The sequence below is a fragment of the Cryptotermes secundus genome, unplaced genomic scaffold (genome assembly GCF_002891405.2).
Source record: "Cryptotermes secundus unplaced genomic scaffold, Csec_1.0 scaffold631, whole genome shotgun sequence".
Lineage (NCBI taxonomy): Eukaryota > Metazoa > Arthropoda > Insecta > Blattodea > Kalotermitidae > Cryptotermes > Cryptotermes secundus.
Window position 1 is genome coordinate 776,518 of NW_019742970.1, and position 13,115 is coordinate 789,632.

The 13,115-nt window shown below is 40.4% G+C and overlaps 1 protein-coding gene across 1 annotated transcript; it reads right to left on the reverse strand.

The window, feature by feature from the left end:
* Nucleotides 1-523: 523 nt before the first annotated feature.
* Nucleotides 524-13,097, reverse strand: LOC111873591 (large subunit GTPase 1 homolog). Its single transcript, XM_023868423.1, has 9 exons — nucleotides 12,755-13,097; nucleotides 12,319-12,441; nucleotides 11,184-11,308; nucleotides 9,437-9,610; nucleotides 7,381-7,996; nucleotides 5,665-5,932; nucleotides 4,307-4,509; nucleotides 3,275-3,372; nucleotides 524-771 (listed from the first exon to the last, which is right to left on the reverse strand). The coding sequence occupies exons 1-9, from the start codon at nucleotides 12,854-12,856 to the stop codon at nucleotides 675-677; spliced, it is 1,806 nt and encodes a 601-aa protein (XP_023724191.1). The 5' UTR covers nucleotides 12,857-13,097; the 3' UTR covers nucleotides 524-674.
* Between the last annotated feature and the right edge of the window lie 18 nt (nucleotides 13,098-13,115).

Consider the following 13,115-nt stretch of genomic DNA (forward strand, 5'->3'; position numbering starts at 1 on the left):
TACAGTCTCTTTGAGCCAACAGGAATGGTGAACAGGAATCATGAAAAACTGCTATTTTGCAGGACCACACCAGACAGGAATGCCAAGAAACAGCCCTTCTAGAGTCAGTGCTGAGGAGTCTTGTATCAGGGGGAAGACTGTCTGCTAAAGTTACCTTTGTGTTTAGTTAAGAACTGTGCCATGAAGATGTATGGAGGAAGTGGAGATATAGATCCATGTCTTGTTAATCTTGGCACAAGATGGAGGAAGCAGTGACCTTTATGCCTTGGCTGCTTTATCCTTAGCGAAAGAGCATCTGGTACCCAATAAATCAAGTACCGATTCCTCGATCATGTATTCAGTAGCCTGTAGTACCAACTGCGCTGTCCTGGCCCCATATGCACAGTACCATAAAAATAAAAAAATCTCTTAATATAATTTAGAGTTTTTATGACTAACGGGCTTAGCCAGATTATGAAATACACTGCTGGATTGGGGAGGGGGAATGTGACTAATTTTGGAACAGGCAAATAATAAGCTCAACTGGCACAAAGTAACAAGATTTTATTATCTGGCAACATTTCATTATCCAACTTATCAGTGACTACACATTTTATTTTGAGGTGTCTTATTTACAAGAAGCCAGTAGTTTCTCTGAAAGAGATGCATGTCTGTGCACCTTGCCAGGCTTCGTGTCACTGGTCCAAGTAAGCGTACACCCTGCGCAGCTTCTCACGCTTGTTCCTCTTGTTTCTGTGATCTTTCCATGGTTTTGTGTTTTCACTGGCATCACTGTAATGACAGCCAGTTGTATGAGCTTATAATATACTCATGATCAGGGTTTCCTTCCACAGCTGTGCTCCCACATCATAATTTTTGTATCACAGAAAAAGTCTTACTTCAAAAGATGGTGTCATTTCTTAACATATTTAGTGTGAAATGATTACAGAATCATACAAAAATAATTGGGTGCTTCTCCCTATCAATAACACAATATACAGTAGCTCAAAGTGTAGGGAACTAATACAAAATCAACAAATTAAATTTTATTCATTAAACTAAAGGGGGTGGCAATGAGATATATCACATCCATAAGAAACACCAAAGCAGTTCCTAAATGTTCGGACATGATCCCTCCTACACCCTTTGGTTTTCACCAAACCCTCGCGCCTCCTGAATTTCTTCTTCTGAAATAAATGTATCCCTTTGCACCAATAGTGCTTGTATTATTGTTTCTGATCAACTAGCTTCTAATTAGTATAGTACCAAAACTGTGAGAAAAAAATTCATATTTCTAAAGTGAAAATTATGCAAAATTCTCTTTATTCAGTGATGAACATTGCTGACAAATGTGAAAATCTAATTAACTCTTTGACTGGCGCGGGCGTGTTTTAACGCCCGGACGATGCCAGCCGTTCCGTGGCGTTGGCGTGTTTTAACGCTTTGACAATCTCTTCCCTTCTTTGCTCTCTTGACACTCATCAACCAAAGACATATATATGATAGTTTTTGTGCATGTTTGTAAAGAACCCTTGTAAACTTTGTGGGGGTCTATATTACTGTCAGAACCCTCTGAGAAGGAAAAGGTCAGAAAATATTTCACATTCATTCAGTTTCACCATGGCTTCTTGCAGCAAGTGTCTTCGTGTTCCTACAGACCAGCTGGAAAATGTTGTGAACGAGATTTGTTCTGATGATGATAGTGGCGATGAAATAATGATTCCTGAATTGGATGAAGTTGATAGTGACAATAATACAGTGATAGACAATGATCCACAAGACAGTAATCATGAACATTTACCTACCACGAGTGCGGTGCCTGACACGCCCATCTCATGAACGTACGGAGACATTGTACCCCCAATATTTTCATTTGCTAATAGTTTCGGGATCAAAATTGATATAACACATAAAATGCATCCCTTTTCATGGATTAAAATTTTTTCTGGATGATGACTTGGTAAATCACATCACAACTGAAACCAATCGCTATGCTCACCAGCACTTCAACACACATGAGTTAGCTCCTCACTCTCGAAAACACAATTACAATTATGTCACATCAGATGAAATCTGGACATACTTAGGAATTGTGTTCATGACAGAAATCGACAAACGCCCTGAAATTGAAGAATATTTGTCCACTAGGCCCCTATTTGACACCCATGGTATGGACAAAACATGTCTTTGCGGTTGAATAGTTTCATTCTATTCAAAAAGAACACAAACGAAAATACAAGAAGAGAAATTACAGATTCAAAGATTTTATATTGGACTGTGTAGAAAAATGACTGAACCAAACAAACAGTGTGGAGACGGAGAAAAGTCAAGGAATGAAGTGGATGACGAATTTATTGCGTCAGACTAGAGTGCAGTCACGCCTCCGCCCTCGACCTTGAAAAGGCCACCAGTGAAAGAGCCAGTAAATCGTCTAGAGGGTGGCTTGAAAATTAACAAAATGGTCCATGTTCCTCCCAGTAACAATAAGAAGAATGGTGCCCTGAGAAAGTGTCGCGTGAGTGCTAAGCACAAGGTTAGAAAAGAAACAAGTATCATGTGTGCAGGCGGTGGTGTGGCTCTCTGCAAACTTTCATGGTTCAATGTTTATCACATGAAGAAAAACTAATAAAGAGGTATGGAAAGGCATTTATTGCATAATATATTGTATTTTAATTAGTTCCTGAAAATTTCGTTTTTAAAAATCAATTTTTGTTGAAGTTGTTTAGGAAAAAGTAACTACATGCATTTTAGCGACATAAGGTTTAAAGGGCCTGCCAGGACAGGGGTGGGATTTAAATAACCTTCGCGCCAGTCAAAGAGTTAATGACTATAACTTCTTGTAATATATGGATTAAGAATTCTAATGCATGTATAGAGAAGAGTTGAAATGCAGCTGAAAAGAACTATTTCACTAAATCTGACATTAGAAACGATACTCCTCATGGTCTCATGACCTGCCTGAAGCCCTCTCAGCAGCTCCTTACCCCCCACAACACTGAGAACCACTTCACTACCACAATACTTGCACATCACTTTAATAGCTATGATTATCAAACATGTGGGCATAAGTAGCATAAGTGTAACATGACGGCTGAAAGCCAGAACAGTGGAACAAATGGATGCAGTCAGTGCTAGGCAATGTAAACATTTTTCCACAGCAATGAATCAACACACAACAACAGTAGAACTGCTGGAAGAGGTGTGCAATGCTGTGCAAAACGACTGTGCCGGCAACAGAAACACAAATACAACTGCACTGCGGACAATTAATACTGACTGAGCAGAGATGTCCTACCTGTTGTCCGAGCTGCTCTGGGTTCCCTTCTTGTGCACTCCAACTGACATCTTCTGGAAGAACTGTCTGTCCAGATCCTCTGTGGACAATTTGTTTGACTGAAACAGAAGAATCCAGCTCTTAAATCAGAGAACAGCTGTAATAATGTTTCTCAAACAACCTTCAAACTCACACCAGTCTAGTCAGAGCATGGCATGCAGTTAACAATTAAAACGACCCTGCATTTCCCCACATGGCATAGTTATGTTTTACACAATTCTCAAAATAAACTGTAATTACTTCCCAAAACATCACTGACTGAACTTTGTAATGGAGAGAAAGTGTGTTTTCTGTGGGGTAGGAACTGAATTTTAAATTTTATTTTGATGAACCTAACGCTCCAAAAGGGGCTGAATGCCTCATATATACGAATGTTGCTTCAAGGCACTGACTGTCCATCACAGCCTTCAGACCAACATCTGGGTCCCATTTGGTCAATTCATGAGTGACTACTGTGACTATCTGAGACGTACAAATTAATTCGTTATTTAAGACTATGCTGTAGAGTGCGGGAGACAGGCACCTGCTTCTTCATCTCCAGGACAGACTGTACTACACTGATACCTATCAACTGAAGCATAAGTGCCGAATCCCTGAATCTTAACAGTCACTGCCGCAAGGAACTCAAACCTCACATTCTTTTGTATTCTGTCCACTGTTCAAGTTTTCCTAGCAAGACCACTACGCTTTGGAAAAATGACTCAATTTGTATAATCCGATAAACTGGAAAAGAAGGCACTGCTACTCTGTCAGACCCCAAGGTAGAGCTACTTTTAAACCCTGGGCCAGGGACCCAACAGAGTAGGAATTCTTTCTTACGTGTTTACCTGATGAATGAAATAAATTAAATTTCAAAATGTAATCTTCTTTATTTAAAAAAATCAGGATAATATACAACTGCAAAATATATATTGCAAAAGAACAATTTTGAATGTTGTGTTATACCACCATAACTAAATAAAAATTGAGTTTCATGTTCCAAACGGTTACTACCTTAAGCAGACGAACAGCCAAAGGAGGCAAAATGGCTGCCTTCGATTGCTTTTGCCTCTCTGGGAATGTGTGATATTGTGACTGGTCATTAGTGGATGGGGCATGGCAGTAAAGCAACTTGCCCTTCACAAAGTCCTTCAGAATGTAACGGGCTGCCCGAGGATTGTCTGGTTGTCCATTCTGTGTCATGAACCCACGGTTGTCTGCAACAGTTTGGAGTCTGTATTGTTACTGTTATCATATGAAATATGAAATATGTAACATGATTGAAGTGGCAATGTTCATCGTTTCTATTCAGGAAGTTCCTGGGCAAGAATCCTGGTTCAGACTCACACTCCCTAGTGACAATTTTGATGGTTTCCTCAGTCCCTCCAAGCAAATCCTAGGAGAGTACCCCAATTAGGCTACGACTGCTTTCTTTCCAATTCCTTGCTCAGCAATCCTCATACCATATGAAACTACATATAGGTGCAACAATTTAATTCCTGGAATGGCCCCATGAAAGCAAAATTTGCTTATCTGTGCACCAGCGGCTGCTGTTGTCTTCGAAATACTCTCTTTGTGAAGCTATATACTTCATGGGACGATGGTACCACTGCTGCAAAATCTTGAAAATGGTTTTTCAGAATACCTTGCAGTAACACTGTTGCGTTGGATGTCAGGAATGTCAGCAAATCTTTGTCCTTTCAGGGCATTTTTTTTTTTTAATTTTGGAAGTAGCCAAAAATCTAAGGGGACTAAGTTACTCTTCCTTGAACTGCGTATGCCAATCAGAGACATTCAATTTCTTCATAGCATATTCACCATAAGCCACTGTTAATAGGGCTAATGTCTCCCTAGCTCATTTACCCATCTTCACACAAAACTTGATGTTTATCCGCTGCTCCAGATTCTTGTCACTCATTTTTCCGCCAGCAGTATACCACGGACAGGTACTGTTTCCTTTGCTGCCTGGGAACGAATGACTCATTTGGTCTGTGGGTCATGTAAACGCAAGTTGGAACATGTCCAAACATGCTTGGGTATGTGAGTTTGCCTGACACCAGGAACATGCTGCAGCCATTCTGGGAATTAAATTGTCACACCCCATACTCTGAGACATTGACAGTGTTATTAAATAAACCACAAACAAACTGATAATCTCCTCGAATTTGCCTCAAAGACTGAGGAGCACTGCAAAAGTCTCAAGATAATCAGCGGCCCAGTTAAGACTCTGTACCATCTGGATACAAGTTCAGAGCATCAGTGCTATAAAAACCTTTGGTATTTATTATCTGCAGATATAACACCCAGCATAAACCAGCACAAGAAATTTACAGAAAGAATTAACAATTTATACAGAACAGAGAAATACATACATCCATAAGCATTTAATAGCTCCTCTGCCGTTGGAGGTCGAGTGGGGTCTTCTCCTTCTGCTGGTGGAGGCAGCATTATCCCATAGGTATGCTCGAGTACATGACGAGGTATAAGACTAGCGATCAACGTCACAGGTGGAACATGGTCCCGCATCTGATCAATCGGAAGTATCCCATTCACAACCATCTCTGCTTTCGTGAACATGAAGCTCGGCATTACAAGGCCGGGGCAGTCGCACAACATGAGGTTAGGTTCCAGGAACAGCGTCTGCCCACACAGCACACATTATCATCAACTCTCCAACATGTACCTTCCTTCCACAAGTTTTACTTTCTAAATCAGGATGAATATCACACTCAGTCTTTGCTAAAATCAACACAATGATTAAAATTCTGGTTGCATGGAATGTGACACTGTGTAATTTGGTAGATAGGCACTAACATTTTGGAACATACTGCCTGCATCTTCACTCTTCTGCCTTTATGATGGACGCATCTGGATCCTGCGAAATATCGTACCCATCAACCAACCTACATGGTGTCACATCTCAGAAAACTGTACCTTAACATTCACAGTGTGAGCACCACTAAACTCAGGACAGTGTTGTCAGAATGTTACATGACAAGAGTTATCCCAGTAACAGTGGGGCACACACACCTGGCAGGCTCCACCATACTAAGAGGACAACCAGTAGAGGAAACCACAGCTTAATCTGAGTTCCAAGCAATGATGGGTGGTGGCACCTCTTTATATTTACAAAGTTTTATCACAGCTAAGGGGAACAAAGGGCATGCCAAAAAATAAAAACTGCAATGGATCCAGACAGTCTCAAACATGAGACCCTTAATATCAAAATCCAACACTCTATCACTAAACTCAACTGGATCATGACAACCATAATACAACCTGCTTCACTGTCAGCAAAAGAGATACTTTCCCAAATTCTACCTTACTGAATCAAATAATATTTGAGCAGAGACTGACATGGTGGTAAAACTCTTAGACTTGTATTTGGGAGGTACTGGGTTCGAATCTCGGCCAAGATATCAAATATCCTGAGGTTCTTTCAGGAATTTCCTGAATCCCTCCAGACACAATACAAGGACAGCATCTCAACTGTGCCATTACAATTTCCTACCAAATCCCTTCTAATTTACTATTCATCTATCACCCTGCCATCTGACACTACACAGTGTAGCTACTGACATAAGTCAGTAAGTAAAGGCATCCCTGTAACACGCTGTGGAGGCCCATAGGGTTGTGAGATGTTGACGTTCCCACATTTTCTAGACAAATGGCTCATAGATGGCGGTAAGGTTGTCAGCCTTATGCGCTGGTCGCCCTTTACCCCCAAGAACATTCCAAGAATATCCCTGGTACTCATTTCTGTTAGAGGCTGAGTCAACCCCAGGGCCATAGTGCGGCTGGAAGGATTAGGTCAATTGAAAAAAAAATCCAATGACCTCATCACGACTTGAACCCACGACCTTCCAGCTTGTAGCATAGTACCTCAACGAACTATGCTATCACATGCCCCAGTGTAACATTAACCTCACATCGACCATCAGAGAACTTATATTTTTCAGACAACTGAAAATGCTGTATGAAAAATGTAAGCTCTCTGTGGGAGATGTGCAGTTAATGTAATAACATCTGTCAGCAATAAACCAGAACTCAACTCCACACATCAATACTGACTGAGGTGTAGCCCTTACCTGAAAATGTTTTGTCTTCCCTGGGGTGGACGACACAGAGACTTTCTTGTAAGTGAGGAGTGCATTAATGGTGGAACTCTTGCCAACATTGGGGTAACCAACCATCCCAATAGTGGTGACACCAGCTGTCACCTTAGGACCTTTGTGAAAAGACTTGAAGACTGTCACCAATTCTTCTCGAGTTAGAAGTATGTCAGAGTTTGTAAACTCCCCTGTGCTCGTAACAGCAACTGTTTCAGAATCAGCAGACATCTCGGTACAACTTTCAGTCACATCAGTATCAGTGAACTGAGACTGCTCTTCCAACTTTCCTTCCTCTTCACTCTCTGGATATTCAGCCACATCCTGGTGTGGCGACACACCATCATCTGTTTCATCATCACCCTCACTCTTGCCTGTCTCTGCTGCTAATGTGGCAGAGAAAAAGGCAGCTTTCACATTGAGCCCTGAGAAGTACTCTGCCCATGCTCGGCGTTGCGACTGCGTCAAGAAGTCAGCCTTGTTGATCAGGATCAGGTTCAATTTATCAGGACTCACTTCTTTCACGTACGTCTCCAGGTCCTCACAGCGAAACAGCAGGGGGTTCCTGGCATCCACTATCTGCACCACCACGTCACTGCAACAGCCCCTTGTGCTTTATCTCAGTCTCACTGATATACATGAATGATATTCCATTATGGCTGTAAGGCAAATGTAGTGTTCTCCCTGCACTTAACTAAGCACCCATTCATGTAGATATATGACAGTAATGGAAGACTAGAGGTAAAGCCCCATGCACTGTTAACCTCAATGTTTCTAACTTGCTGACACAATCAGCTTAATTTGAATTTTGGCAAGACACTTACTTCACGGTTTATTCAGGAAGACGCTGTGACAGTACTATCACAGGAGTGGCACTGCTTGGCCTGCATGTGCCTTTAATTGTGACGACAGTATCAAGACATACCCCCCTTCCAAACTGTTCAAGAAACCACCTATCGCAGGTTGCCCCAGCACTTCTGAGAAAACTGGCAAAGGGTGACATGATCGGAACAGCAGCTATAGAGCCACTGACAGAGCTCAGTTCTGTTCAGGGCAGTGGAAAAGCATACATGAAAAGTGAGTGTTGTGAATGGGTCAGTCAGTTTGCGAGTTAGAGTAGTACATAAATATTCAGCTCGGCGAAAAGAGAGAACAATTGTGAGGCAAGTGCAGTGCATGACCTTGTAGAGTAATAAAGAGTGGTAAAGAACTGACCTTAAGAGCATAAGTAGTTATATATGATGATAAGATGATAATCACTACAGTGCCTTAAAATTAGGCCACAACTATTGCCATCTACATCCCTTCGAACTTCCCACTATTGTCCAGCAGTTCCATGTTATCCAACCTCAGTCACTGACAGAAGTTTCAAATAAACAGACAAAACACTAACCTCAGCATCATGTGGGTGTGGTCTGCTTCATGCACCAGCCAGTTTAGCACAAGGAAAGAGTCCCTGGCACCCATTAAATAAGATGATGAGTGGGCCCCAAAGCCAGTCTCAACACCATACATATGGGATTTATCCCCAATACCTAGTCATCCAGCCCATAGCCCAGCCACTATACTGACTGATGATAGTATTAAAAACACATGTCATCAGCATGGTGTAGTTCAAATTTCTAAAGATCACAGCTTCATCATTAGAAGTAAAATTTAAAGGGATATCCTATGCGAAAACCCAGATGGTCCAGGCAGGTACTAAAAGACTTCAGGAAAAAAGAAAAGAGGTGGCAAGAATTACAAAAATAAAAAACTGTAGGAATGAAGAAGGAATTGGAAACTTTTCAGTCAACCCATAAAAAGTAGAAAGAATGCTGTATGTATTACAGGAGCACAACTTGTAACATGAAGAGAGAGAGGATTTCTCTTTTATGTACTCAAAATAACTTTCTGCTTTGAAATTTTATTTTCTTACTATGATAACTATGAAAGACAAAATGTGTCAATATGTACAGATTCAAAGTCGAGCCACTTTATAATTTCACCATTACCAAAACATACTGAATCAAGACTTGAAGAAACAGATGTTTACCTTCTCTCAACAACCCTCCATAGCTGTCTCCAGAACTCAAGGTTCTTCTCATATGGTGTCAGAAGAATACCCTCCACTTCTTGCAGTTTGGCTAGACGTCGCCGCCATTCTAGAAACTCATCCCGTTCAGCTGCTTGCAACTGTTCAGCAGTGGTGTTAATGTCCCATTTTGGCCTGCACATGAAAATAAGACATCCACAATATCCCTAGAACAGGATGTTCTTCAATGAGAGGAGTAAATAAGAAATCTGCTAACTAACATGTCCTTAGATTTTTATATTTTCAAAGTTGGAATTTAATGTACAACGTCAGCTTTCTGTAATATGCCTTGCAGAATGCTGAAGGCCTTCTGATACGACCACCTGTGTTAATAACGAATTCAGCATTTCCTTTCCAAACCATGTGGTCGCTAAAAAGCATTTTTCATCAACTCTTCTCCTAACACCACTGCCACTAAAATCCTTTCGTCACCTATTTTATTAATCATGAACGCACTAAATCTATTCTCATCACATCCATCTCAACCACCCAAACACCCAGCCACCCAGGCTCTAAAAACGTTTCCCTTGTCTATTTTCTTCAACAAAATAGTCACTCCCTTTTGGATAGCATCCGGCTTTTCCACTTCACCCGACGGCATTCACATCCCACTTGACTAACACCTACGGCCAGATGTAAGGGCTTCTGAATTCCCCTCAAAGATGATCCTGCAAACATCAGCTGCAGTGTTTGTTGAAACTAAAAATATTCAACATTCTACATGGCTAATTCCAGAAAAATGAAGTAATGGAATTAGCTACCTATCTAACAAACTAACAGACAGACTGCCTACTTACACAAACACCTAATTAATTCTCTGGTACCAATACCCACATTTTCAAAGTTCCTAACATTGCACTCTCTCACAGATTTTGTTAAGATACAACTTAAACCTCATCATCCAGGAGTAAGAGATTCATGGGGCTGGCTACAGCATTTTAAGTCACATGTACTAGTATTTCTATTGAAAAAAAATATAACAAATAGCCTGCTGGAGGTGTGTATACGTGGTCACAATAAAGTAACAGACAGCTTATGTAGATTAATACGATCCTCTCATTTCCTGATTGGTCCTGAAGGTACCTACATTCCAAAAGTTTGGTATTTGCATTTTGTTACCCCCCTCCGTGGTACATGATGAGACCAACGTCACACTGAGATTAAGAATAATGGTCACTGACTTGACTGCAAGAAATAACCCAGAGCTGAATGTGGTGCTGTGATTCACAAAATAACTCACTGACACTTTATTGCATATAACTGAATTGAGTTTAATACTGTAACGTGTATTGGTGACTAATAACACAGATTCTGGATTGGATGAATGGATTTCTTTACACCAGATCCACATTATAAACAGCAATAAGCCGATACTATTTACAGAAGCTACCATTCTTTACTGTGAGGAACATGAGACATATGAATACACTTCATGGGAAAAATATAAGTGTTCTATGAGGTTAAAGGATGTGGTATATATAGTTACCACTGTTATTTAAAGGGTTAAAAACTGTTAAACCATTTCGAGTTTCCAGTTGAGTGTGCAATCTTTGTTAAAAATCTATAAACTGATTCATAACCAGATTTGAATAAGTGGATATGCAAGGAGCACAGTCTTAACCCATGACAGAGGCAATAACATTCCCGCTACCCCAAAACAGAAAAAAAACTTGAGGCTGACATTAATAGGACCTTCTGACTACTCCACCTTCTGGGTATCCCTAGCAACTGTTTGTTCTTGTCTTGTGCTCCCTTCACTTTCTCTTTATCCTCGCCTGACAGCAAACCAACTCCACTCATTGGGTTCACAAATGTGATGTTCAGTTTCTCGGCCTGGAAACAACAAAATCAGTTTCACATAACAATGCATGTTGCCTGTGCACCTCCAAGAATTAGGAGGTTGTGAGGTTTGAGATTTGCATTGTGACTGATGACTAAGAAGGTCAATGTGATTCTGTGTAGACTGGGTTAGTGCACAGTGTCAGTATCTACACTACACAACATCAAATGGCAGGATGACAAATGAATGGCAGACTCAAAAGGATTTAGAAATAAGCAGTTCTGGCCTACCAAAGCACTATCCTGGTACTTGCCTGGAGGGACTGAGGAAAACTTCGGAACACATCAGTCTCAGCTGAGGATCAAAGTGGACACCTCTTGAATATGAGTCTCGAGCATTATTATTGCACCAACCCATTCAGTGGCATGGCATGTCACCTGGTAGAATGCTACCTACATTTCAGAGGAGCAAACTGCTGCTTCACTGGGGTACCACGATGATGGAAAGATTGATATATATCTACCACACTTCATGACACCACATCTCAGAACACAGCACCCTTCACTTGGAAACAAGACTCCAGATTTATTTATTTATGCATAGTTAATTTGTGATGTGTGCAAACAAGTTTCAATGACCAAGGATATTTTTGAACAGACTGAAAGACTTAACCACAAAATTGTTCCTCCAGGTAAATGTCAGGATAATATCTCAAATTCGGCCACAACTGCTTTCTTCCACTCATTTCATGGTACATATTCTGCCCTGATGATGGAGTCATTAAATAAAACATAAATAAATAAATAAGGAAGGTCACATCACTGGAGGTCGGTAACATTAATTAATCATTACTCTTAACAACTACCTTTAATAATACCAACATGGCAGTTCATACGTTGCAATGATTTGTATGTTATCACAATAACCTTAAAGTAATATTTCTGTTAGATCTACTATGTGCAGGAAAAATCTTGGTAGAGGTTACAGATAACTGTCAATTTAAGACCTGGCTAGAAGGGAACATAAGTTGACTTACAGGTATAAAACTGGTTACAAACATCACCTGAAATTCTGTTCCAGCTAATTCAGCCGTGGACAGGAATGCCTGAAACGAACTCTCTTCTGTCACCGACTGAAGGTTAAGACGTCCCCATTCGTAACCATCATCTACATCTGCTGTATGAAGCTAATGGAAAAAAAAATACGTTAACCTGCTGCTACAACTAAAAGGAAGTAAATTATACAATTTCACGAATATAATAATCATATGAAAGATCACGTGCTGTAATGACAAGACTGTGTACAGCTGTCTGGGTCGATTACATACAATTATTCTACGTTAAGATTTATAAATCACTGTTATCTGCATTGTCATTCCAGTTAAAGACAACATTCTTAAAATACTACAGCTTCCCTTTGGAATTACGACAATGACAGAATATTTACGTAATATAATAGTAACTAAGCCTCCTGTTTCCAGATGATAAAGTATGATATACCAATGATGGGTCCTTATTTCTCCTCGTTCTACCCGCTGATCCAAACCGATCTTTGATTAAGGATCTACCGAGGTTAGCTGTGGATTTATTTTTCTTTCCCATTTTGAAACTTTGTCGCTGCGCATATGAAATATTTCTTTAAACAACACTTCACACCAAAAACAGTCCATTACATTACACCACAGTGCAATAATAACAATACATTCGCACCAAATAATCCGACAACACCACTACCAGGCACAGATTATGCCACAGAGATCAATAAACTATCCCTGTGTTTAACTAATTGTGCACAAGGCCGTGAAGGTGTATGGGGGAATGGATTTATAGACGTATAGATCCACGTTTTCTTGACCGCTCC